The sequence below is a fragment of the Sus scrofa genome, chromosome 16 (genome assembly GCF_054392235.1).
Source record: "Sus scrofa isolate SSC_HxYL_T2T_F1_AM1 chromosome 16, Sscrofa_HxYL_maternal_Yorkshire_Landrace_v2.0, whole genome shotgun sequence".
NCBI lineage: Eukaryota > Metazoa > Chordata > Mammalia > Artiodactyla > Suidae > Sus > Sus scrofa.
Window position 1 is genome coordinate 30,636,013 of NC_139398.1, and position 24,303 is coordinate 30,660,315.

Below are 24,303 nucleotides of genomic sequence, written 5' to 3' on the forward strand. Positions count from 1 at the left end.
CAAAAGACTGGCCAGTGGCTTTGTTTGCCCTCCCTGGTTCTCTCATCATTACCCTGCCATGGCCTATGTTCCCCCAATTCCCTTCACCTGTGTATCCTCTCTTTTTCACTCAGTTCTCAGACCACTGTACCCTCAAAGGAGAGAGCATCCCTTGAAGCTAATGTTGCTTTCTGATAAAAAACAAAAGTAAGGCGTAGGGCAGGGCAGTGCTATCTGCAGTGCTGGACTCCTAGAGTAGCTCAGAAGGGGTGGCCCAGTCTCACAAGTACTGAAGCTTAGACTTCCTTCTATAGAAATAGCTTCAAGGGCATCTGGGCTGAAGAAAGCAGGAAGTAAGATGATAATATGTAATACTCACATTTTTATACTTTTTATTTTGGTAGTGCTTGCTTGCAGTGTAGAAAAGTTCCTGGGCCAGCTACTGAACCCAAGCCACAGCAGGGACAACACCAAATCCTTAACTGTTGGGCCACCAGGGAACCCCCATTTTTATACATTAAAATTTTTTTAAATTACGTAATGCTCGTAATTTTTCATATTTAAAATCTATTAAGGGAGTTTCTGCTGTGGCTTAGTGGTAAAAACCCGACTACTCTCCATGAGGATGTGGGTTTGATCCCTGGCCCCACCAGTGGGTTAAGGATCCAGCATTGCTGTGAGCTGTGGTATAGGCTGGCAGCTACAGCTTTGATTTTACCCCAAACCTGGAACTTCCATATGCTGCTGGTGTGGCTCCCCCCCACCCCGCAAAAAGAATTAAAAAAAAAAAAAAAGAATTCAATGAATCCTTTTTTTCCCTTTTTGTGCTGCATCTGTGGCATATGGAAATTCCCAGGCCAGGGATCAAATGTGAGCCAGAGCTGCGACCTGCCACAGCTGCAGCAGCACCACCAAATCCTTAACCCACTGTGCCAGGGTGGGGACCAAACCTGTGCCTCCACAGAGACAAGCCGAATCATTAACCCACTGCACCACAGCAGGAACTCAAGAATTCAATGAATTCTGATCACAAATAAATACTGAAACATACATTTGTTATTTTGCTCCTCTATGGCAACCACTCTAACTGGCTAGTCTTATCAAAGAATTAAAAGTAATGATAAAGATGCTACCGGTGTTTTCAAAACTCCAAGAGAACAATACTATATAAAAATCTGAGTACCTAGCTGAATTTGTCAATTTTTCTAGGAAAAGATAAGTTGCCAAAATTAACCCCAGGAGAAGGTAAAATTAAACCAATTAATCACAATAAAAGGAACCAAGAAAATGCTACTCTGCTTTAAAGGGGACTGAGAACTGATGATGTCTCGGGAATTTTGTAAATTATCAAAAAACAGAGTTTTGATACTACTAAAAACTGTCTCAGAATTTAGAAAAAGAACAAAAACTTCTAAATTATTTTCATAGTGAGTGCATTATTGATTCTAACAGGACAAAAATTACGCAAATTTCTTTTGTGCCACTGCAAAATTCCTGCAAACAAAACTTAATAGTTCATTAAGATTACTCTCATATATATGAGAATTTATGTCAATAAACTTTGAAAATTATCTAATGAAGTTCAATTTCCATTCCTGACCCAAAACTTAGTAATGTAAGAGAAGATTGATATTTCTAACATTACAAAGAAGTAAATATCTCAAATAAAAGGCTATATCAACATATTTAATACACTTTAGCATTTGCAAACATTTTCAATGCAATTAGAATATAAAATCCATGTATTTTATTTCGTAGTTATTCTAGAAGTACTAATTGATTAAAATGGAAAAGAGGAAGAACGCAAAATATCATTTGTAGGTATGATTCTTTTTTTTTTTTTTTTTTTTTTTTTTGCTATTTCTTTGGGCCGCTCCCTCAGCATATGGAGATTCCCAGGCTAGGGGTTGAATCGGAGCTGTAGCCACTGGCCTACGCCAGAGCCACAGCAACGCGGGATCCGAGCCGCATCTGCAACCTACACCACAGCTCACGGCAACGCTGGATCCTTAACCCACTGAGCAAGGGCAGGGACCGAACCCACAACCTCATGGTTCCTAGTCGGATTCGTTAACCACTGCACCACGACAGGAACTCCTGTAGGTATGATTCTAAGACTAGAAAACCCAAGAATATCACATGAAAAAGATTACTACAAATAAAGGAATGCAGTCAGGCAGTAGGTTAACAAAATTAATATATATAAACGATAACCAGAAATTGGAATTTGAAAAAAAATTCTAAAAGATAAATACCTACGTATAAACAATCATACACAGAACTCATTCAAAGCTAAGTTAAGTGTGTAAAATTAATTCCAGTAGGTAGGACATTCCATAAAGAAGAGTAGTATTTATAAAAGTGGTTGGAGTCTGCAAATTATTTATTAATTCAATATAGTACTATGAAAAATCATTAAGAGAACTTTAGAGAAACTGAACAAAATGATAATTAAGTTCATTTGGAAAAAGAATTCTGTGCAAGATGGTGTTTATAGTGATCAACAAAGAATGGAGAGGGAGGAATGTGATAAAGACAATTTTAAAACACTATGAAGCTTTAATAATTAAAAGAGTCTATTACTAGAGAAGAAAACAGACTGAGGAATGAAAGATGACTATAGAAATAGGCACACAGAAAAGGAACTTGGCTTTAGGACAGAGTTTCTCTTCCTGGGTGCTACTGATGACCACTTCTGACAACCAAAAATTGTCAGTGTCCTCTGGACGGCAAAACTAATGCTGGTTGAGAACCACTGGTTTATGATAATGGTGAGATTTCAAAACAAGGGTTGGGAGAACAAATATCACTACTAAATAAAATGTTAAATGGTACTGGAATAATTGGCGATTGATCTGGAAAAACACAAAGCTGGTTCTACATTTAGTCTATTTATTTAATCAGTTTTTATACACGTAATATATGTATATTTTAGCCTAGTAAAACAAAACATTATAGATCTCTCTTCTAATCATATTTTCCTCCTCCTACTCACCACTCAGAGAAAACCACTGTCACAATGTAAAAGAGGGAGTTCCTGTTGTGGCTCAGAGGTGATGAACCCGACTAGTATCCATGAGGATTGGGTTTGTTCCCTGCCCTAGCTCAGTGTTGCTGTGGCTTTGGTGTAGGCTGGCAGCTGAAGCTGCTATTGACCCGTAGTCTGGGAATTTTCATGTATCATAGGAGTGGCCCTAAAAAAAGAATTTTAAAAATTGAAATATATCCTTCCAGGAGCTTTGCTATGTATTAATTAATTGATTAATAATTAAATAAGTAAGCATCTGTATAAAACATAATTTGCTGGGGGGAAAAAAGGTCTAGAAGGAAGTGTGTGTGAATAATTTATAACCTGAAATATGAATTTTGTAAGCAGAATGCAAAACCTGAAGCCATAAAATATTTATAAAAATTTAAGAATTTATAAAAATTTAAGGAGTTCCTATTGTGGCGCAGTGGAAACAAATACAATTAGTATCCATGAGGATGTGGGTTCGAGCCCTGGTCTTGATCAGTGGGTCGGGGATCCAGCGTTGCCATGAACTGTGGTGTAGGTCTAAGACACGTCTTGGATTCCGCGTTGCTGTGGCGTAGGCTGGCAGCTGTAACCGTGATTTGACCCCTAGCCTTGGAACTTTCACATGCCATAGGCATATGTGGCCCTAAAAAGAAAAGAATTCATAAAAACTTTCATAAAACAGCAAAAATTAAGCTGAAAAGCAGATGAAAACCTGGAAATAATTATTTTTTAATACAGATAAGAACTCACTTCTCATAAGTGTTGTTATAAATTAGTGAGAAAATGATGTGAAACAAAGGAACTGGCAGTTAAGAGAAAAAATAATTACAAATGCCAATAATCACTCCAAGAAATTCAAATTAAAAAAAAGAGACATTTTTTTTATCTACCATGTGTTAAGAAGTGTGATGCTATCCCAAGGTTAGTGAGGGTGTGAAAGAAATGATCATTTCAACAATTTTTGGAACTTTTAAATGCTCCAACTTTCTGGTGAACAATCAACACAAGTTCTTTGACCTTGGAATTCTATTGCAAATGACCCTAACCACTTATCACATGTATAATTCTCATGGAAGCCTGACCACACAATGAAAATTTCATAGCAAAACACCGAAAACAAACCAACTGTCGATCAAATGGATACCAGTTAAATAAAACATGGCATGTTCATATAAACAGGATACTGTGTAGTCAATGCGGTGCTCAAAGAACTCCAAGATACATTTTGTTAAGAAAGATGCAAATGATGTAAATGGCATGACCCACTCCTACGTCAAAAAAAGAACCCTGGCTATTCAACTCTCCCTGACACAACTCTGGAATCAGTAGGTTCAGTTCTATTTTTGTTTTTTATTTATTTATTTTTGTCTTTTGTCTTTTTAGGGCCGCACTCTCGGCATATGGGGGTTCCCAGGCTAGGGGTCTAATTGGAGATGTGGCCACCAGCCTACACCAGATCCGAGCTGCATCTGCGACCTATACCACAGCTCATGGCAACACCGGATCCTTAACCTGCAGTGCTGCTGGGGACTGAACACGCAACCTCGTGGTTCCTAATCAGATTCGTTTCTGCAGCGCCACAACGGGAACTGTGGTTCAGTTCTATTTTTGAATGAATCCCTTTTTTTGTGTGTGAATTCTTACTATTCAGGAAACAGAAGAGTTCAACATCAAAGGGGTATTATTTGTACATACATAAAAACAGGAACACACATGATGCATAAATGCATGCATTACACCCCCCAGGAGAAATCACAACAAAGTGTTCAAGGTAACTTGCTTTTAAATGATGAGAAGCTCTCATTTCTGATTTGTGCCTTTCTGCATTATTCACATATCCTAATTTTACGTTTTTTTTTTTTGTTTGTTTTGTTTTGTTTTTCCTTTTTCTTTTTTGGCCACCCTGAGAAATAAGGAATTCTTGGGCCAGGGATCAGATCTGAGTCTCAGTTGTGAAAACACTGGATCCTTAATCTGCTGTGCTGGGCCCGGGATAGGCCCCAGTCCCAGCCGTCTGGAGATACCTCCAATCCCACTGCACCACAATGGAATTCCTTTATGTATTTTTGAATAATGTGTATTTCTAAATCTTAAAAATTCCTTGTATTTAAAAAATGTCAACAAAACCCTGTATAGGAAGATGAATAGCTCATTTTTAGCTTTCTTTGTACCTTTATGTAAAAGTCAACTAACAATTGCACCTATTTAAAAAAAAAGTTATAAACACCGAGAGAAGAGTAAAAACAAAAAAAGAGAGGAAAATACAAAGAGAAAATCAAGTACAATTCTCAGAAAATAAACACCCTGAGACCCACTCAGTATCTCTCACTAGAAAAGGAAAAAGACTACATTTAGTCAACGGAAATAAAGTTGATCATTAAGTCTAAGATAGGGTTATTAAAAAAACCCTACAGAAATATTTCCTAAATGTTTATTTTTCAGACCATTACAGCTTCATGTTACTTACCCAGCTTGGAAAATCAGACCAAGTTGGAACTCGCTGACAGAGGTCCCGAAGAATACGTATGATAATCACACAGGACTGCAGACCATTAGCTCTAGCCTTGAGAGCAACACAAAAACCAACTGAATTAATCTTAGAAATATTGAAAATATCCCTTGATGAAAAAAAGTTAAAATACCACTGTTCAATGGAAGCTCAGATAAAAATAAAACAAAATAACCACACTTAAAATTAGATTCAATGAGCTGCCATTTACAGCAGTATTTTATGCCAGGGTTAGTATTTAAAAGCTGATGTTTTAGGTCAAAGTAAACAGATTATACAAGAATAATTGTTCTTGATCCCCTGTGAACCTTGACCTATGATCATTTAAAACAATGAACTTAAAAAAAGTCTGCCTAAATTAGAAATAAAAGAAAAAGTAAAAGAGCTAAAAAGTTTGTCTAGGGACTGAAAGGTTAAGGAAATCTGTTTGGTTTCCTTTCTGTGCCTTTGCATAACTGCAAAGTCACTAAACCAAACAGCTGCTTCCTCACCTTTCATTCCCTACACTTATTAACTTAGAGAAAGAAGGGGGAAAATCTTAAAACTATACACAAAGCTTGAACACATATTCCATTATTCAAAGCAAAGTTAATCTGCAGCCTTATGGAATACAATATATATACACAAATGTGATGTTCCTAAACAAGTCAACTTTAAATATGGCTACTAAAAATAAAAAAAAAAGACCCAAACTATAAAATGCCCCCAAAACCTGAGTTTATTATCAAATGAAGAGTAACTGCAATATGCAGATCTTCATACCCGGCTTTCTATGTTAACATATTTTCTGATATTTAATTTAAAATAGTATTGCTTGAGCAATCTTTTGAAATGTTTAAACACAGTTAAACATGTTTTACTGAACTACTCTCTCATAAGGCTACAAGAAAAAAGTAAAATGATGTTCCGAACCTGGAACCACTTAGCGTGGCGTAGAGCAGCCAGAGCGTCAAGGCATTTTTGCCTGTCCAAGACGTCCGGTGGGTCTTTCACCATACCCGAGGTTACATCTAAAATGGATTGAATTGGCAAAATGCAGTGAGGAATGGGTGTTTGACCAGGTGAGCAAGACACTTCCTTAAAGTAGCATCAGTGTCACATGAGCCATTTGAGTTTATTGGCACTTTGAAGTCCCCAGGGAGTTACTTTCGACAAATTTACATAATCCAATATGAAGATCAAGAGAATTAGGTTGAACTCTTTAATTATATAATAAATAATTTCTACAAAAATAAAACCTACCCACCAAAATAAAATCAAAAGGAAAGGATTATTGGACATAGAGTACCAGCAAAGACGAGACAAGAGGGAACACAAAAATCCACCTTAAAAAATGAAAATGTACAATAAACTACTGAGTTTGTTCAGTATTTTAAATGGTCATAGGTTATTCTGGGGCTAATATGGTAAAGAACTAATGATAAATATGGCATGATCAATAAAGTAAAAAATCATAAAAAAATCAAGAGCCCAAAACAGGCATTTCTAAGAGTTCAATGCTTTCTCTTCCATAAGAGAATTTTAGCTCTAATATGAACTGCCCCTTTAAAACTCAAAGTTCCCACAATGTTTCGAAGAACAGTTGGAGAGAAACAGTAAGTAGAAAAGGGCAATAAGAACCGCCATGGTTAAACAAGATAAGTATAGAAATAGAACAGATGCAGTAAGCAGAATGCTATGATGATAAATATGTAGAATCTTTTAAGTTATAAAGTCAGTTTTAATAACTGATTTTAATCATATTATTGTATTAAAACATAAAGAAGCTATATGAAACTTGAGAGGAAATCTGAACCTAAATCAGGATAAGAAGTTAACTTTACATTCATAAAAGTAGTTGGAGGGCCAGCTTTACATTCATCTAAACGTATCTGTAAGATGTACATAAAAGTTGCTAATCAAACTTCGTAAGTAAGTCAATCTAACTTATTGTGATTTTAAAATATTTTCTGGATACAGGAAAATTATATACCAGGCAAGTAATTACTGACTTTAATAGTCTTCTAAATAAAAAGCAACAAAATTATGGGGCATTTAGGATATAATTTAATAAATTATTGAAAGTACCAAATGAATACTAGGGACAAAAGAAGAAATGTATGACAAAAGTAAACATTAAAGATGATTTTATTTTAAGAGTACTATTGCAACTCTAGCCAAGTTATTTGATTGTATATGTATCTTTTCCTCACAGCACCCTTGGCATGTGCAAGTTTCTGGGCCAGGGACTAAACTCACGCCTGTGCAGTGATAACAATGGATCCTTAACCCACTGCTCCACAAGAGAATGCCCCAATTGTATACTTTTATATGAGCATCCAGAAATCTTAAAAGGTATTTGTCCTTGAGTAGATGACATACAAAAAAAGTTTATTTTAAAAGTGACAAAGAATTCCATCCCTTGTCTGGGTTTTCTACTCAAGTTCTTACTCCTTAATTAGTCAGATGGCACAGATTTTCAGAAGATAGGGTAAAAGGGAAATTTACAGATAATCAAAGAACACCGAGTGGCATTCTGAAAGTGACCACGGAAGGAGGAATATGGGTACTAAAAACAAAGTATCAAGTCAGAAATACTTTCTGACTTCTCTTACTAAAATACTAAAATTACTACTTTAAAAAACTAGTCAATCTCGAAACCTGCAAGACGAACTTCTGAATCCATAAATATACTGAACATAATAAATGGACTATTCTGAGAGAAGGAAAAGGAACACAGGATAGCATTGCTAATTAAGAAATAAAAAAAGAAACAACACCAAAAAAGCACTCCCCCAAGCAAGGTTATAGAACATGCTGAAGAACCCTTTCCATGTTCCTTATTTATTTACATTATTTGCTAAAGCTAGGATGCAAATAGGTGACAATATGCAATCTCTTTCTAAAAGTTTCTGAATTTTCAATGCTTATTCACAATCTTTTAATTTCCTCCAATATGTAAGGACAGTTTTCTTTTTGCACACAAGCATCTATAACTCTGGAAATTTAAATTAATGATACAATTTCAAAGATGCCAAGGCACCTATTGCAATTTAAAAACAATTAAGAGCTGTGAGTAGGAAATTTCTGTCAAATTTAGAGTGTGGATTTTTGCACCCATTTTATATTTCAAGTGGATTAACCCCTTAGATATATACTGTACTAAAATCATACTTGCTTCCTGACACCCAGTTTAAAGAAAAAGTTAATTTACTTTAAAAAAAAGCAAATTCTTAACCTAAAAAAATGTATTTCATAAATTTTAAGGGGTTAATCACCAGTTAGAAGACATGCTGTGTCCACACTATTTTATGATTAAAAGTTAATGGGAATATATTAATTTAAATTAAATGGTTATGTAAAAAATATAATCCACCCAACAATTTAAAAACTAGTGTGAACACTGCTCAATTCTAGAGAGACAAAGACAGAACAAACGAAACAGCCACACAAAGGACACTAAATGCCAGACTCTGCATCCAAAATCCCTCCTTAATCAAATGGCAGGTGTGACACTGAGCTTTTGAAAACCTTGGTCAAAAATCCTTCCGATGTCTTGGCAGCAACCCCTGACAGGAATCAATTCCCTCTGCTAGAAGGCTTTGGACCGGGCCTGATAAGCTACAGGTGGAAAAAAACACACACAATACTTGACTTGTTACAGAAGAGATTCTGTAGCAAGGGTTAGAGCATTTTGAACATTTCAAGCTTCAAGTCAATTAAATGTTTACTTAATGTTTAACTGTCAAACACAGTACTATAAAATACATCTGTCATGCGTTTAACAGTTATTTGGGCAATTTAATAATTTCCTTTAAATAATTTTTGGTATTAAACAAAACCATTATGCATTAAGAGGCTACCACAACTATGCGCAAGTTGCCAGTCTCATGATTTACATGCAAGTGCTCTTCCGGCAAAGCCTTCCTTTCCCCTGTACTAACTCCCCAAAGCAAGCTACAGGCTTTAAATGATTGTAAGACACAGAGCGTTCGGAGCTGCAGTGAGAGAGCATACATACCGTTATTCTGCAGCAATCTTCATAATGAAGCTAAAGACATGGTTTACTGCAGTTATATGCAGCAAGGAACACTATCAATGTTTCTACACTCTTTGCACTTCCAACTTTTCAGCTCAGTGTCTTGAAGTAAAATCTTTCAATTGTGGACTGATCATTTCTCTTACCGTAATATTTATGAAATTCAGAACAATAATTCTAACTCAAGTCTGGGTCAGACAAAAATATAATTTTGTTTCCTTTAGAAGGGACAGGTTATGAAAGACTACTACAAATATGATACTATTAACTTTACACTTTTGCCAACATCATAAAATGACTTGATACTGTACAAATTTAGTAAGCCTAAATATAATTGGACAAAATACGCTCTGAAATAAAGTTAAATGGTTACGATTTCACACTAAATGTTGCAAGTTTTCTTTATAACCAAATTTTGAAGATTTCTTTTTCAAATCCTAACAGTCACATGCTGCACCTAAATTGACCAGATTGACTCAGGTCAATGTGAAAACTGTTTTTCCAGCAATATCCACAGGCAGACCTTGAGTGGAAACTCATGTTCTGTAAAAGATCCTTTACATAAACCCCATGTATTAAGATGTAAAACTTATATAACATACAATATATGATATGCGGTGTATATATAATATAGGCAAGGTTAGACATCTCCCGGTGATCATATTTTTCATAAAAATGTTCTTTTCCTGGGTTATAGAAAGCCCAGTGCCTTTAAATAAAGAAAAAAAAAAACCCAAAACTGCTTTGCTATAAGAAAACAAATTTAAAGGGACAGTAATTGAGAGCCTACTTATGCTATTTCAGGCAAATTAATTTTAAGCATTCTTTTCTTCCTATCTTTATCACAAAGAAATATCAGTGTAGACTATTACTCCATACTCAACAAATTAAGATGTATACAAAACAACATGAAAGGAAACAAAGTAGATTTTATCTGACCCAAAAAACAACAGAACCAACTTGAGGCAGACACTGACCATGCTTTTTGGCTTAAAAGCTTTTGAAGCTCTGAAAATGTTACAGAACAGTCCCTAAAGCAACATTGCTGGCACCAACAGGATTTCATATTCTGTAATTGTAAAGTAAGTTTAAAAACCCTGAATTGTACTATAACTCACTAACTATCCCTACACCATTTATATATTTTGCAGTATCTCTAGTAAAATCTACGTGCATTAGGATGCTCTGCATTTATGAAAGCGCTCCAAACCAAAGAGCAACCTCAGAGAACTAGAAATATTTACCTTATGACAAGCCAAATCCATGATTACATATATAACAGTGCCTCTTAAACTGTTAAGTGTTATGAGTATTTAACCAATTTTATTTATGAAACTCTCTTGTCTTTTTTTTAAGACAAGGCAAGAACAAGAACTTCTTAACCGAAGTTAAATTTGTGGCCCCTTACTAGCAACATTTCTTTTAATTTTTTCATGGGTCAACTATGCTGGTAAGAATAATTTTGAACTTCTTTTTCCAGAAATCTGAGGTTAGCAAGAAAACAAAAATCAAGAAAATCAATACCATGAGTGTTTTATATAAAAGTGCATTATAAAGAGATATTAATAATAGATCTGGGAAATGATCTTAAGCAAAACTAGTAGCTATATAAGTCAAATCTATCAAATTCATATGCAATGCCAGCATGTTGCCTTCTAGGGCTTAATGCCATCTTAAAGAGTAAATAAATGGGAAAATAAAAGTTATTAAAAAGTAGAATGTTTAATGGCTTTCCAACCTCCTTCCCTCATGTTCTCTTCTCGAATAATTGGAGACGTCAGGGTGATAGTGACTTGCATTTTGGGTTCCACACATGAATTCAAAATTATTGCTGCTTCAGAAACAGCACATTTTATGTCATACTTCTCAGGACTTATAACCTATGTAATGAAGAGTACAAGAAATTAGACGGACCTTTTACATTATTAAACAAAGCAGCTTCATCATGGTTCCTTCATTTTTTCTCTACCTTAGCCATTTTATAAGGGTAGACCATGTATTACCTTCCCCCCAAGAAACCTTGCAATAACATGCAAATATAAATCTCTAACTCCTCTTTCCTTTCAGAATTCTTTGTTGACCTAATATTTACTATTATTTGTATCATATGAGTTATCTGTATGTGCGTTATGTCTCTCTTAGATGATGAAACACTTAAATAAAAGAAACACTGCCATACTTATTACCATACCTTCCTAATAGCATCTGGGTAGTTAAGTACTGAAATAACTGCAGAATGTGAATGAGACTAAAACAGACATCTGAAACTAACAGGAGATGTAATTCAGTATTTCCCACTGAACCCTGTCTGTGAAATTAACAGATCTGCATTTATCAGGGAGCAAACAATCCTGATCAACAGAAGAAAAAATAAGACACATTGCAATTTAGTACACATATAACAAACTCCAGTTTATATGAACAAATGAAGACTACAGAAATTACAGTGTTTACAGCATAGTATCAAGGTTCAAATTCTAGCTCTGCTACTTCACTAATGATGCGAAGATGGGCAAACTGTTTAACTTCTCTATACAATGAGGATAGTAATTTTATCTAACCTATAGGATTGCTAGAAGAATAAATTAATTAGCTATATAGAACACTTAAAACAGTGCCTGGCACATAGTAAGCATTATATAAATGCTAACTATGACAATGATGATAATGAGAATCAATTCTCTCTTGCTTATACACTTGCAATAAGTACAGATTGATCTGGAAAAAGTATTCTGCTTTTAGCTTAAGCGCTTAACTGTTAGCTACTTAGGATATAGTATTGCCTGCTCTGTAGTCCTACTAAGCACCAAAATTCAGGATCAAGACATTTCCTGCAAATTACGTATTTTTCTCAAGGTCCTCAAACACCTTCTTCCCCTTCATTGCCCTCACAGCCTCAAGTGATAGGATAGCTCTTGCTATCAGTTGCTTTGCTATAGTCAGATACTATTTATTCTGACATTACTACAGAATACACATTACCAACTAAATAATGTTTGGTTTTCTAATACCTAAGTTTTATATATTAAATTACTCAAGGAACCTTTATTTTAAATCCCAGTCTATGACTCTCACAAGATACTACATAGAATTTTTAAAATTCAAACCTATAAAAAAAAGATTTGTTTTTATTGGACCAAAAGGGAATATTCTATTAATTGTGCACTGCCGCAATCTGCTGGATAGATAGCAAGAAGTAATTCCTGCCATTATAACATGTAGGAAACGAAAAGTAATTATACTAAAAATTCAAATCAGAGTTTCAGTTTCAGTCACTATATTTTATTAAAAATACATTCAATTAAGTAGGAAAGAAGTTCATGAATTCTAAAAATTTAAGCTTGCTATACATGGGCTTTATTTAAAAAAATTTGTTTTTTTCCTCAACAACTGTCTTTTCTCTTTATTTAAATCGTGGAAAAAGAACGGGAAGAGGACACATGCTGTAATTTTATATTTTAAAATAAATTAGCAAGATGGCTTCATTTCAAAGAGAAGCACTATAAACCCTAAAAAGACAAAGTAGAAAATAGTTCTACCCATTTGTGCAATCAAGCAGACATTTCAATTTGGAAAGTCAAGCCAAAACTTTAAAGTCTGGCTTAGGTTTAAGCTGAAGTACAGTTAGTCCTGCCAAAAACTTGAACCAGACAAAGGATAAAAATGAACATTTCCATAATACTTACAGCAAGCTGTTTGGGTAGAGTTTCTGCAATACGGCTTAATAATGTCTTTGAAGGTTTCTCTGAGCACAGCAAAACAAGGTTGACATTTCTATCTCCGCGGAGAAGCAATCCTTTTGCCAATACTCCCACTCGCAAAACTCCTTTTAAAGCTCTGCAGTGAAATCCAGTTATACCAGTGACATTTCTCTTCTCAACAAGAACCATGGTAATCTCCCAACACACAACAGTACATGAAAATAACTTTTACACCATTAAAATTCTTAGCTACAGTAAAAAACAAACAAACAAACAAAAACCCACAGTATTTTTAGAAGTAACCTTCACTTAGATAAGAAATACAGATAAATTAATAAATCGAGAACTAAGTTCTTACAGGGACAACTGGAAGGCAAAGATCATTAATGTTTTTGTGTGTTCTATTTCACAAATCAGAATAATATTGGGTGGCTGAAATAGCTCAGTTGGGAAAGCGTTAGACTGAATAATAAAAATCATGTTTAAAATAATAATATATTTAAATGTTTAAAATAATAATAAAAATCATGTTTAAAAAAACAAGTATATTGGAGTTCCCGTCGTGGCGCAGTGGTTAACGAATCCGACTAGGAACCATGAGGTTGCGGGTTCGGTCCCTGCCCTTGCTCAGTGGGTTAAGGATCTGGCGTTGCCGTGAGCTGTGGTGTAGGTTACAGACGCAGATCGGATCCCACATTGCTGTGGCCCTGGCGTAGGCTGGCGGCTACAGCTCCGATTGGACCCCTAGCCTGGGAACCTCCATATGCCGCGGGAGTGGCCCAAGAAATAGCAACAACAACAACAAGACAAAAAAGACAAAAAAAAAAAAAAAAAAAAAAGTATAGGGAGTCCCGTCGTGGCACAGTGGAAACGAATCTGACTAGTAACCATGAGGTTTCAGGTTCAATCCCTGGCCTCGCTCAGTGGGTTAAGGATCTGGTGTTGCCATGAGCTGTGGGGTAGGTCGCAGACGCGGCTCGGATCCCATATTGCTGTGGCTCTGGAGTAGGCGGTGGCTACAGTTCCGATTAGAACCCTAGCCTGGGAACCTCCATATGCTGCGGGTATGGCCCTCAAAAGACAAAAAAATAAATTAAAAAAGATATTTAAAAATGGCATAGGGAAAATGAAGTTATAGGTCATAATGTAAACTCAATTATGAAAGATGTTGCCATGGCTTGGGCTTATTCATGCTTATAGATCAATGTGTTAAGGAAAAAGAAGCCACGTACAAAGTGAATTTGAGACAGATGCAACATTATAAATAAAAACTGAAAAGCAGCTGAATACAACTGTACAATTACAAAGGCTGCTTTAAAAACAGACTTGAAATACTTTCTTTGGTCTTTTTTAGGGCCACACCTGTGGCATATGGAGGTTCCCAACCTAGGGATCCAATCGAAACTGTAGCTGCCAGCCTACACCACAGTCACGGCAATGCAGAATCCAAGCCAAGCCTGTGACCTATACCACAGCCCACGGGAGCGCTGGACCCTTAACCCACTGAGTGAGGCCAGGGATCAAATCCACGTCCTCATGGATGCTAGTCAGGTTTGCTAACTCCTAAGCCGTGACAGGAACTCCTTGAAATAGTTTTATATAAATTTAAATTAAGTAAAATTATAAGGTTGGAGATTGTATGAAATTATATTATTTTTCATTTCAGCAAAAGGCTGCTGAATACATTAAATGTCTAACATAAGCATTAAGACACATAAACTCACCAGAAAATTTTCATCTTCGTAACTTTTATTTCAAGTGTAAGAAGTCCACATAAAGAAAAACAAAAATATACGAAGTAAAATACTTTAAAAACGCACCTGTCTTTCCCTCCTTCTTTCTTATCATCTCCCTCTTTGTTCTTGCTCTTCTCATGCTCAGACAAGCTGTCTGAAACAAGTTTTAAAGCACGTTCAGTGATAGAAACAATTTTCTGAACTGCCTGTAATTCTTCTTCAGTTGGATAAATGGTTGCATGTTTTGTCATTACATAACGGTCATCAGATGAGTCAGGGCGACGTAAAGGCTAGAGAGGAAAAAAAGACAACTATTTTAAAAAAAGTTTCCTGAGCAAAAGTAAACAATTATTTTTCAACTAAACATATATATGTTTGTCACATCTTTTCAATAAGAAATTGACTAATTATGCAAAATGTCCATTTAAAACTATCTTCCCCTTTCTTCCATTTCAGTAAAAACAAAAATGTAAACCATGGAGAATTATACTATCAAGAGTGAGTACGGGGAGTTTCCTGGCGGTCTAGAGGTTAGGATTCAGAACTTTCACTGCTGTAGCCCAGGTTAATTCCTGGTCTAAGAACTGAGATCTCACATCAGGGTGCTACATGCCATGGCCAAAAACAAAAAGAGTGAGTATGTAAGTATGTATATATTATGTAGGCATGCATTTTTTTGACCATGCCCACAGCACATGGAAATTCCCATGTCAGGGAACCCCACAGCAGTGACCCAGGCAGTGGCAGGGACAATGCTGCATCTATAACCTGCCGCACCACAAGGGAACGCCTATGTGTGCATTTTTTTTTAAGTCAAAACAAGTAAAATTATAATACATACCATCTAAGGTTATAAAAATGCTTTTTATTCAACTTTAAAAACCAGTGATTCTGAAATATTTTGCTTTTTTTCTTTTCTTTTTTTTGGGGTCACACCTGCGGCATATGGAAGTTCCTGGGCTAGGAGCTGAACTGAAACTGCAGCTGAGACCTATGCCAGAGCCACAGCAACTCGGGATCCTTAACCCATTGAGCAAGATTAGGGATTGAATCCACAACCTCAGGGACACTGGGTTGGGTTCCTTAACCTGCTAAGTCACAATGGGAATTCCTGAAACATTTTACAAATGCTTGTTCTATGGAAAGACACATGAGAAATAGTTTAAAGAGCATGAATTTGCTGTTTCCTTCTAAGTGCTCTCTAGAAAAAAAAAAATAAAGGGGAAAAAAGCTCTTCTTTTCTGTAGTCTGAACTTATGTGCAAACATTCCTCATAAACCAGGTGTCTCTTCTTTTATCCAGCTTCCAGAGAACACAAACTTTCAAGATCTAGATCTTTCCTACACTTTTCCTAACACATCCACTGTGGGCTCATCTTGAACCATTTACCTATCCCTTACTCTGCACTTAATTCAGAAGCAGTGGTAGGTTTTAGATGCTCAGTATTTGAAGAAAGAATAAAAGATTCTATGCCATTGGTAATGAGAAAATAAGAATGATTCTGAAGGCAAAGCAACTGCCTTCAAAATTATTTGTTCCTGATAATCTACAGAACAAAGGCAAGAAAATCTCTTACATGAAGGAACAGTTAGCAAAAGAAGCTCTGCTCCCTTAGCTTATATTGAAACTAAGAAAGATTCATGGAAATTCCATGAAATCCGTAACATGAGTTGAGAACCTATAATAAAAGGAGGGAAAATTCTGAATCAGATGGAAAATTACATTGAGATTTGGAGATTATTAAGTCTAAGAATTAGCTCCCCAAACCGTTATCTTCTAATGCTGAACCAGACTTAGACTTTCACCCTCTATGTAAACAAAGTGGACACTCACTGCAGGCCCCTGGGGCTGAGGCGGCATGCCTGGTCGCACTCCCAGAAGGCCTAGTGGGCCTGGGGGACCATGAGGATAGCCTCCATCAGGCATTCGGCGGCGATCGTCCCAATGATGCTGTTCTTCTTCCATTCTTCTCCAGTACATATCCTCTTCATAACGCCTGAAACACAGAGAATGATACTATAAGCTTATAAGAAAAATACAATCCAAGAATTTACATCAACAATGATTAAAAAAAAACAATGAGAAAAAATACCACAAATCAGTCTAGTTAAGACATCTTCTTTTTCCCTGATGTATCTGATTACCTTTATTTGCTTTTACCTAGAAGTGAATGGAAGCGAATCCAAGTGAAAAAAGAAGATGAGAAAATAAAGAGAAAAGGAAAAACTCACAGCCTGAGGACAAAGTTGAAAGGACAAGCACCAGAACCATCAAATTCCTTCTAAATTCTCCCTCTTTAAGAGATTATAAACAGGTACAACAATCATCACAGCCAAATTGTGATGACTGTTGTACAACTATAAATGTAATAAAATTCAGAGTAATAAAAAAAAGAAAGAAAGAGATTATAAACTTAATGCTTACCTAATATGACCAGACCAATAATGTGTGGGAGTGAAAGACCCAAGGCATACATTTAAGAATTTTCTTCATTATTTCCAAAGAAATGTGCTCTTTTCTATTTGTTTCTTTAGAGAGAATGTCTGAAGACTACCTTTAATTTCCCCTATCTGATAAAGGCAGAGACAAAGACATTTCTCTACCATGAGGAAAAACAGTGATAAATGGCAACTCATATCTTGTCTCACGTGGGCATATTAAGGGTGATGAGAATTATGGTAAAGAAGAAAGTACTTGTTCTGGCTCAGCTATTAGTTACTGCCATAAGAGAATACAGGCTGTACCTCAAGGTCTTCAGAATTTTTGTGAAATCTCATGGTCTTTAAATTATTTGGTTCATGCTGTACCAAATAAAACACCTTTGGGCTGAACTCTGGGCAGCTATTGTGTAACTGCTTTAATGAATGGTCAACATTTTCAGAATCTAATTTCTTTCATACTAGGTGATTCTTTCCCTCTCGGTTCTATCTTCACTTTCAGCTTCAAACTAGGGACCTAATAACTTTAGAATTTCTGGTAACATTAAGTTTTTACTAGACAAATTTGCTTAAGCACAAAATTTAAGAAAGAAACGTGCTTCTCAAGTAGCACTGTAGAAACCACCAATTTCTGCAGGTTGGGAATAAGCAATGCTTTTTAGCTTATCCGACTTGAAACAGCTAAAACCATACTTCTGTTATTTAGGCCTTGAGAGAAAATAAATAAGAATAGCTTGAAGGATCTGGAAAGGCATGTTCATTCCATTTTTGAATACTTTGTTATTACTAAAGACGTCTAAGTTAAATAAGGGCAGGGACCTTTATCCACAGTTTACCAATTCATACTTCACACTATGTGCTACTTCCTGGCACATATAAGTGCTTAAAAAATGATATTACAAGAGTTCCCGTCGTGGCGCAGTGGTTAACGAATCCGACTAGGAACCATGAGGTTGCGGGTTCAGTCCCTGCCCTTGCTCAGTGGGTTAACGATCCGGCATTGCCGTGAGCTGTGGTGTAGGTTGCAGACGCGGCTCGGATCCCACGTTGCTGTGGCTCTGGCGTAGGCCAGTATCTACAGCTCCAATTAGACCCCTAGTCTGGGAACCTCCACATGCCGCGGGAGCGGCCCAAGAAATAGCAAAAAGACAAAAAAAAAATAAAAAAAAATAAAGAGATTGGCAAAAATATAAAATGATGTCATTCCCTTTACTCTGGGAAATAAATGCAGTTACTTTATAGTTATCACACTATATTTATCCACCATATTAATATATTTGACCTAATACTTTATTAATAAATACATATTTAACTACATTTTAACAAATATAATTAAAGTAACCTTTTAAATTCCTAAGTATTTAAACTTCTCAGTTTTCATTTCTAATACAGTAAATGTTGACAACTATAATCCATATACACAAAAGCTCTTTGGAGTCTTTAATGATTATTGAGTATAAAAGGTCCTGGGGGAAGTTCCTGCTGTGGTGCAGTGGGTTAAGGATCTGGTGTGGCACAGCTGTGGCACAGGTCACAGCTGTGGCCTGGATTTAATCCCTGGCTTAGGAATTTCCCTATGCTGTGGGTGCGGCTGAGAAAAAAAAAAAAAGAAAGAAAGAAAGGTCCTGAGACCCATGAGTTTGAGAACCACTAAGTTACACTATCCAGTACAGGGAGAAGTATGGGTATCCATCAGTTAAATGTTTCCATTTCTGGGATTTTATTATTAGCAACTGAGTGTGATTTATTCAATAATACAGCCTCAGAAATGGTCAACGTAATAATTATAAAATGCAAAAACCTAAATATCTAACAATATGGAGCTGGTTATAAGGAAAATTTTAACATCTGCACAAGAGAATACCATGTAGCCATGGAAAATAGTTTTAGCTTACTTTTCAAAAATGTTGCTATGTAAATGACAAAAGTAGGTTATAAAATACACACACATTATGCTCCTGTTCATATTTATCTTTATTTTACTACTTATACACAAATACTCATAGAGCAATATTTATGTCTGATAGCCTCAAAGTAGAAATGATATGAATGTCCATCAACTGATGAAAAGATAAACAAAATGTGGTACATTTATATAATGGAGTATTATTTACCCATAAAAGAAGTACTGATATATACCAGAATATGAATGAACCTTGAAAACACACTAAGTGAAAGTAGCCAGACACAAGAGATCACATATTTTATGATTCCATTTACATGAAATTTCCAGAAAAGGCATATCTATTAAGACGAAGTTTATTAGTGGTTGTCTAGGGGAAAGGGAGAAGTGGGGGGATAACAGGGTGTTGGGATAGGGAGTGACTGTTAATGGGTCTGTGGTTTCTTTTGTGGATCATGAAAATATTCTAAAATTGACTGTGGTAATGACTGCACAACTGTGAATATAATAAAAATACTAAATTGTATCATTTAAAGATACGCCTGTTTTATCAATAAAAACTAAACATTTATGTATCTCTGGAAAATGTTTTCTCATTTCTCCTTCCCTGTAGCCTCTAACATTTTTATAATAAAAGTTTCTTTTTAAAATCTTTTTTTGGCCATGCCCACCAGCATGCAGAAGTTCTGAGGTCAAAAGTGAATCCCATGCCACAGCAGCAACCTGAGCCACAGCAGTGACACCAGAGCTTAACCTGCTCAGCCACTGGGGAATCCTAGAATCCATTAAATCTTAATACTCAATATATTTTTACCATATAACTAAAGGTTCTATTTTGTTTGTTTTAAACTGAGGTGTTTAAGATAGCATTTCCAATATAACTCCTAAAGCAAGGACATGATCAAATATTAGAATAGCCAGTAATTTAATTTTAATGCATTTCTTTCCTAGACTTAGGAGCTTCCTGAGAAGTGAAAGTATATGAAATAAATCAAATTGCTCTGAATGGGAGTAAGTTAGAGTAGTTAGGGCTTGCTTTTTTTTTTTTTTTTCTTTCTTTTTTTTTTAAATAAAGGCTAAACCACTATCATGGTGTTAAAAGTTAAAGATACTGGAATTCCCGCTGTGGCTCAGCAGGTTATGAAACTGACTTGTACCCATGAGAAAGCAGGTTTGATCCCTGCCCTCGCTCACTGGGTTAAGGATCTGGTGTTGCCATGAGCTATGGTACAGGTCACATCCTGCGTTGCTGTGGCTATAGTGTAGGCTGGCAGCTGCAGCTCTAATTCAACCCCTAGCCTGGAAACTTCCATGCTGCAGGTGTGGCCCTAAAAAGAAAAAAAGTGTTAAAGATAGTACCTCATTTCCATTCTCCAGCGTTCCTCCTCTTCTCTTCTTCGCCAATACTCTTCTTTCTGCATTTGTTTCCTCATTTTCTCCTCTTGAATCTTCCTTGCTCGAATACTGGGTTTTACTTCTACTTGCAAGTCTGGATTTACTTTTTTCTGTTAATACAGACAAGACTTTTTAAAACCAACCTCTAACAATCTACACATATCTTTAAATCATACAATCCTACAGATTCTTTCATCATAGAGGCTTTTAGGTGCAAATTTCTTACTGCAAGAGCAAAAGCAGTAAATAAGTTGCATCAGAAGAAAAATTCAGAATATAATAATCAACATTTTTTTTCCTTCCCACTCTGAAGACTCTTAGTTGTCCATGTTAAAAAAAAAATTTTTTTTTTGGTCTTTTTGCCATTTCTTGGGCCGCTCCCGTGGCATATGGAGGTTCCTAGGATAGGGGTCAAATCGGAGCTGTAGCTGCCAGCCTACACCAGAGCCACAGCAACGCGGGATCCGAGCCGCGTCTGCAACCTACACCACAGCTCAGGGCAACGCCGGATCCTTAACCCACTGAGCAAGGGCAGGGATGGAACCCGCAACCTCATGGTTCCTAGTCGGATTCATTAACCACTGAGCCAGAACGGGAACTCCTGTCCAAGTTAAATGATAAACACTACGTAAAAGGTATTTAACTCAGCACTAACCAATGGAAGAAATCCTTAGGGGACTGATGGGTATTTAATTTTCCTCTGTTTGTAATTACATGATTCTAAGTATCTGAGTATGGGGTTACAATATTCTTTTCATATCAAAGTACTGCCCTTTTCCAGACTATTTTTATTTAACTTATCACTTGAAGTGTTTTCAATGTAGAATCCCTCATTTAAAATTCATTGCAGTGGGAATTCTGCCAAGATGGAAGGAAATGGATGGAGATCTGACATTTCTTTTAAGCACTTCCTGTGATGCAATCATCTTTACATGATTACTTGATCCAAGCAATGTTACATGTTTATCTGCCAGTCACCACAGTATTGTTTTTACTTAAGTATAACAAACTAATAAATAAAAATTAAATATCTGACTCTGAGACATGACAATCTTAGAATGGGAGTTCATGGACTTAATGAATTATATTTAGATGCTTTGTTTTTGAACCTAGAATGTTCCAAGCCATATAAAAAGAGAAGACAGCTGAAATTTTACTCACTTTATACTGAAGTCTGTGTCTTCGCCCTTTTAAATGCATCTCCTTAGCATTGGGATCATTAAAGCTGCACTCACATAATTTGCAATGGAATCGAATTACTTTTCCTTCATCATTTCGTACCTTGATTAGGAAAAAAAATTCAAGAATCACAACAGGGATGTTACAGTTAAAGATTTCAATTATAAACTTTCATGGGTTCTCTGACAAAGTTGTAAATAACTTTTAGAAATTTGAAATGAGGGGAAAAAAGGAGGCAATGTCTATACTTTTCAAAAAGGATAATCTATAGAAGTGAAAAGGTTAGAATTTTTAACTGTAGCATGCAAGGCTTTTCTAAATAACTTCAATTAATGCTTTTGTTTATATGTAAACATTCTTATTTCAATACAATTAGAACCCTAAAATCTCTAATATTTACTGAATATCTGCTACTGGCTAGGTACTGCTCTTGGAAATGGAAAGAAAAATGACTAAAAGCATTCTTCTGGTTTATTTCCTCAAAGCCTATGTTGCGTTATGGAAAACCAATGTCAGTTTTTTCTAACTGCACAACCAGTTAGGAAAACAAGTGGACTAGAATGTTATTAAAAAGTCTACAATAAATTCCGAGTTCAAATTGTCTGCAAATCTTAAAGATTGGCTCTGAACGCAATTCTATAAAGTTACAGTAATCAAAACAGCATGGGGAGTTCCCTTCGTGGCTCAGTGGTTAACGAACACTAGGATCCATGAGGTTTGATCTCTGGCCTTGCTCAGTGGGTTAAGGATCCAGCAATGCCATGAGCTGTGGTGTGGGTCTCAGACGCAGCTCAGATCCTGAGTTGCCGGGGCTGTGGCAACGGCTAGCTGCTGTAGCTCCGGTTTGACCCCTACCCTGGGAACTTCCATATGCCACAGGTGCGGCCCCGAAAAGCAAAAAACAAAACAAAACCAAAAACAAACAAACAAAAAAAACCCCATGGTATTGGTACAAAAACAGCTATATGAATCAACGGAACAGAAGAGAGGCTCACAAATACACCCACAACCTATGGTCAATTAATCTTTGACAAAGGATGCCAGAATATACAATGGGGAAAAGACAGTCTCTTCAGCAAGTGGTGTTGGGAAAAGACAGTCTCTTCAACCGCATGCGAATCAATGAAATTAAAATACACCTCATATCATACACAAAAATAGGGAGTTCCCATTGTGGCACAGTGGTTAAGGGATCCGACTAGGAACCACAAAGTTGCAGGTTCGATCTCTGGCCTCACTCAGTGGGTTAAGGATCTGGTGTTGCCGTGAGCTGTAGTGTAGGCTGCAGACGCGGCTCGGATCTGGCATTTCTGTGGCTCTGGTGTAGCCTGGCGGCTACAGCTCCAATTAGACCCCTAGCCTGCGACCCTCCACATGCCGAGGGTTAGGCCCTAGAAAAGACAAAAAAACAAATAAATAAACAAAAATAAGCTCAAAATGGCTTTAAGATTTAAATACAAGATATGACACCATAAAACTCACTGAAGAGAACAGAGGTAAAATATTCTCTGACATAAACTGCACCAATGTTTTCTTAGGACAGTCTTCCAAAGCAAAAGAAATTAAGAGCAAAAATAAACAAATCAACCTAATCAAACCTATAAGCTTTTGCACAGCAAAGGAAGCCACAAACAAAGCAAACTATGACCTGGGAGAAAATATGTGCAAATGATGTGACCAACAAGGGACTAATTTCCAAAATACAGAAAGAGCTCACACAATTAAGAAAAAAAACACCCAACTGAAAAATGGGCAGAAAGCCCAAATAGACAGGTCTCCAAAGATATACAGATGGCCAACAGGCACATGAAAAGACACTCATCACCACTAATTATTACAAAAATGCAAATCAACACTACAATGAGGTATCACCCCACACTGTCAGAATGGCCATCTTCAAGAAGTCTACAAAAACAAATGCTTGGGAGTGTGTAGACAAAAGGGAACTTTCCTACACTGTTGGTGGGAATACAAACTGGTGCAGTCACTAGGGAAAAGAGCATGGCAAACAGTAGGGAGGTTCCTCAAAAAACTAAAAACAGTTAACATATAATTCAGCAATCCCACCCTGGGCATATATACATGCCCAGACCAAACTATAATTCAAAAAGATAACATGTTCACAGCAGCACTATTTACAATAGCCAAGACATGGAAACAACCTAAATGTCCATCAACAGATGAATGGATAAAGAAGATATGGTGTGTGTGTGTGTATACATATATATACACACAACATACATTAAACACACACACATCTTTATATGCACACATATAATGAAATACTATTCAGCAATAAAAAAGAATAAAATAATGCCATTTGCAGCAACATGGAAGACCTAGAGATGATCATACTAATTCAGAAAGAGAAATACAGGAGTTCCTGTCGTGGCTCAGTGATTAACAAATCCAACTAGGAACCATGA

General features: G+C 36.3%; 1 protein-coding gene across 4 annotated transcripts in view; it reads right to left on the bottom strand.

Moving 5' to 3' along the window:
* ZFR (zinc finger RNA binding protein) overlaps positions 1 to 24,303 on the bottom strand; it is a 94,447-nt gene that overhangs the window by 23,095 nt on the left and 47,049 nt on the right. For 2 of the 4 annotated variants that reach the window (XM_021076978.2, XM_021076977.2), the window contains 8 exons: positions 21,860 to 21,979; positions 20,663 to 20,808; positions 16,796 to 16,958; positions 15,047 to 15,252; positions 13,212 to 13,362; positions 11,264 to 11,405; positions 6,420 to 6,517; positions 5,466 to 5,561 (listed from right to left, as the gene is read on the bottom strand). In XM_021076978.2, coding sequence (XP_020932637.1) covers positions 5,466 to 5,561; positions 6,420 to 6,517; positions 11,264 to 11,405; positions 13,212 to 13,362; positions 15,047 to 15,252; positions 16,796 to 16,958; positions 20,663 to 20,808; positions 21,860 to 21,979 — 1,122 coding nt within the window. The remainder of the gene's footprint in view (positions 1 to 5,465; positions 5,562 to 6,419; positions 6,518 to 11,263; positions 11,406 to 13,211; positions 13,363 to 15,046; positions 15,253 to 16,795; positions 16,959 to 20,662; positions 20,809 to 21,859; positions 21,980 to 24,303) is intronic. The other 2 variants (XR_002339765.2, XR_002339764.2) reach the window with 1 other exon arrangement.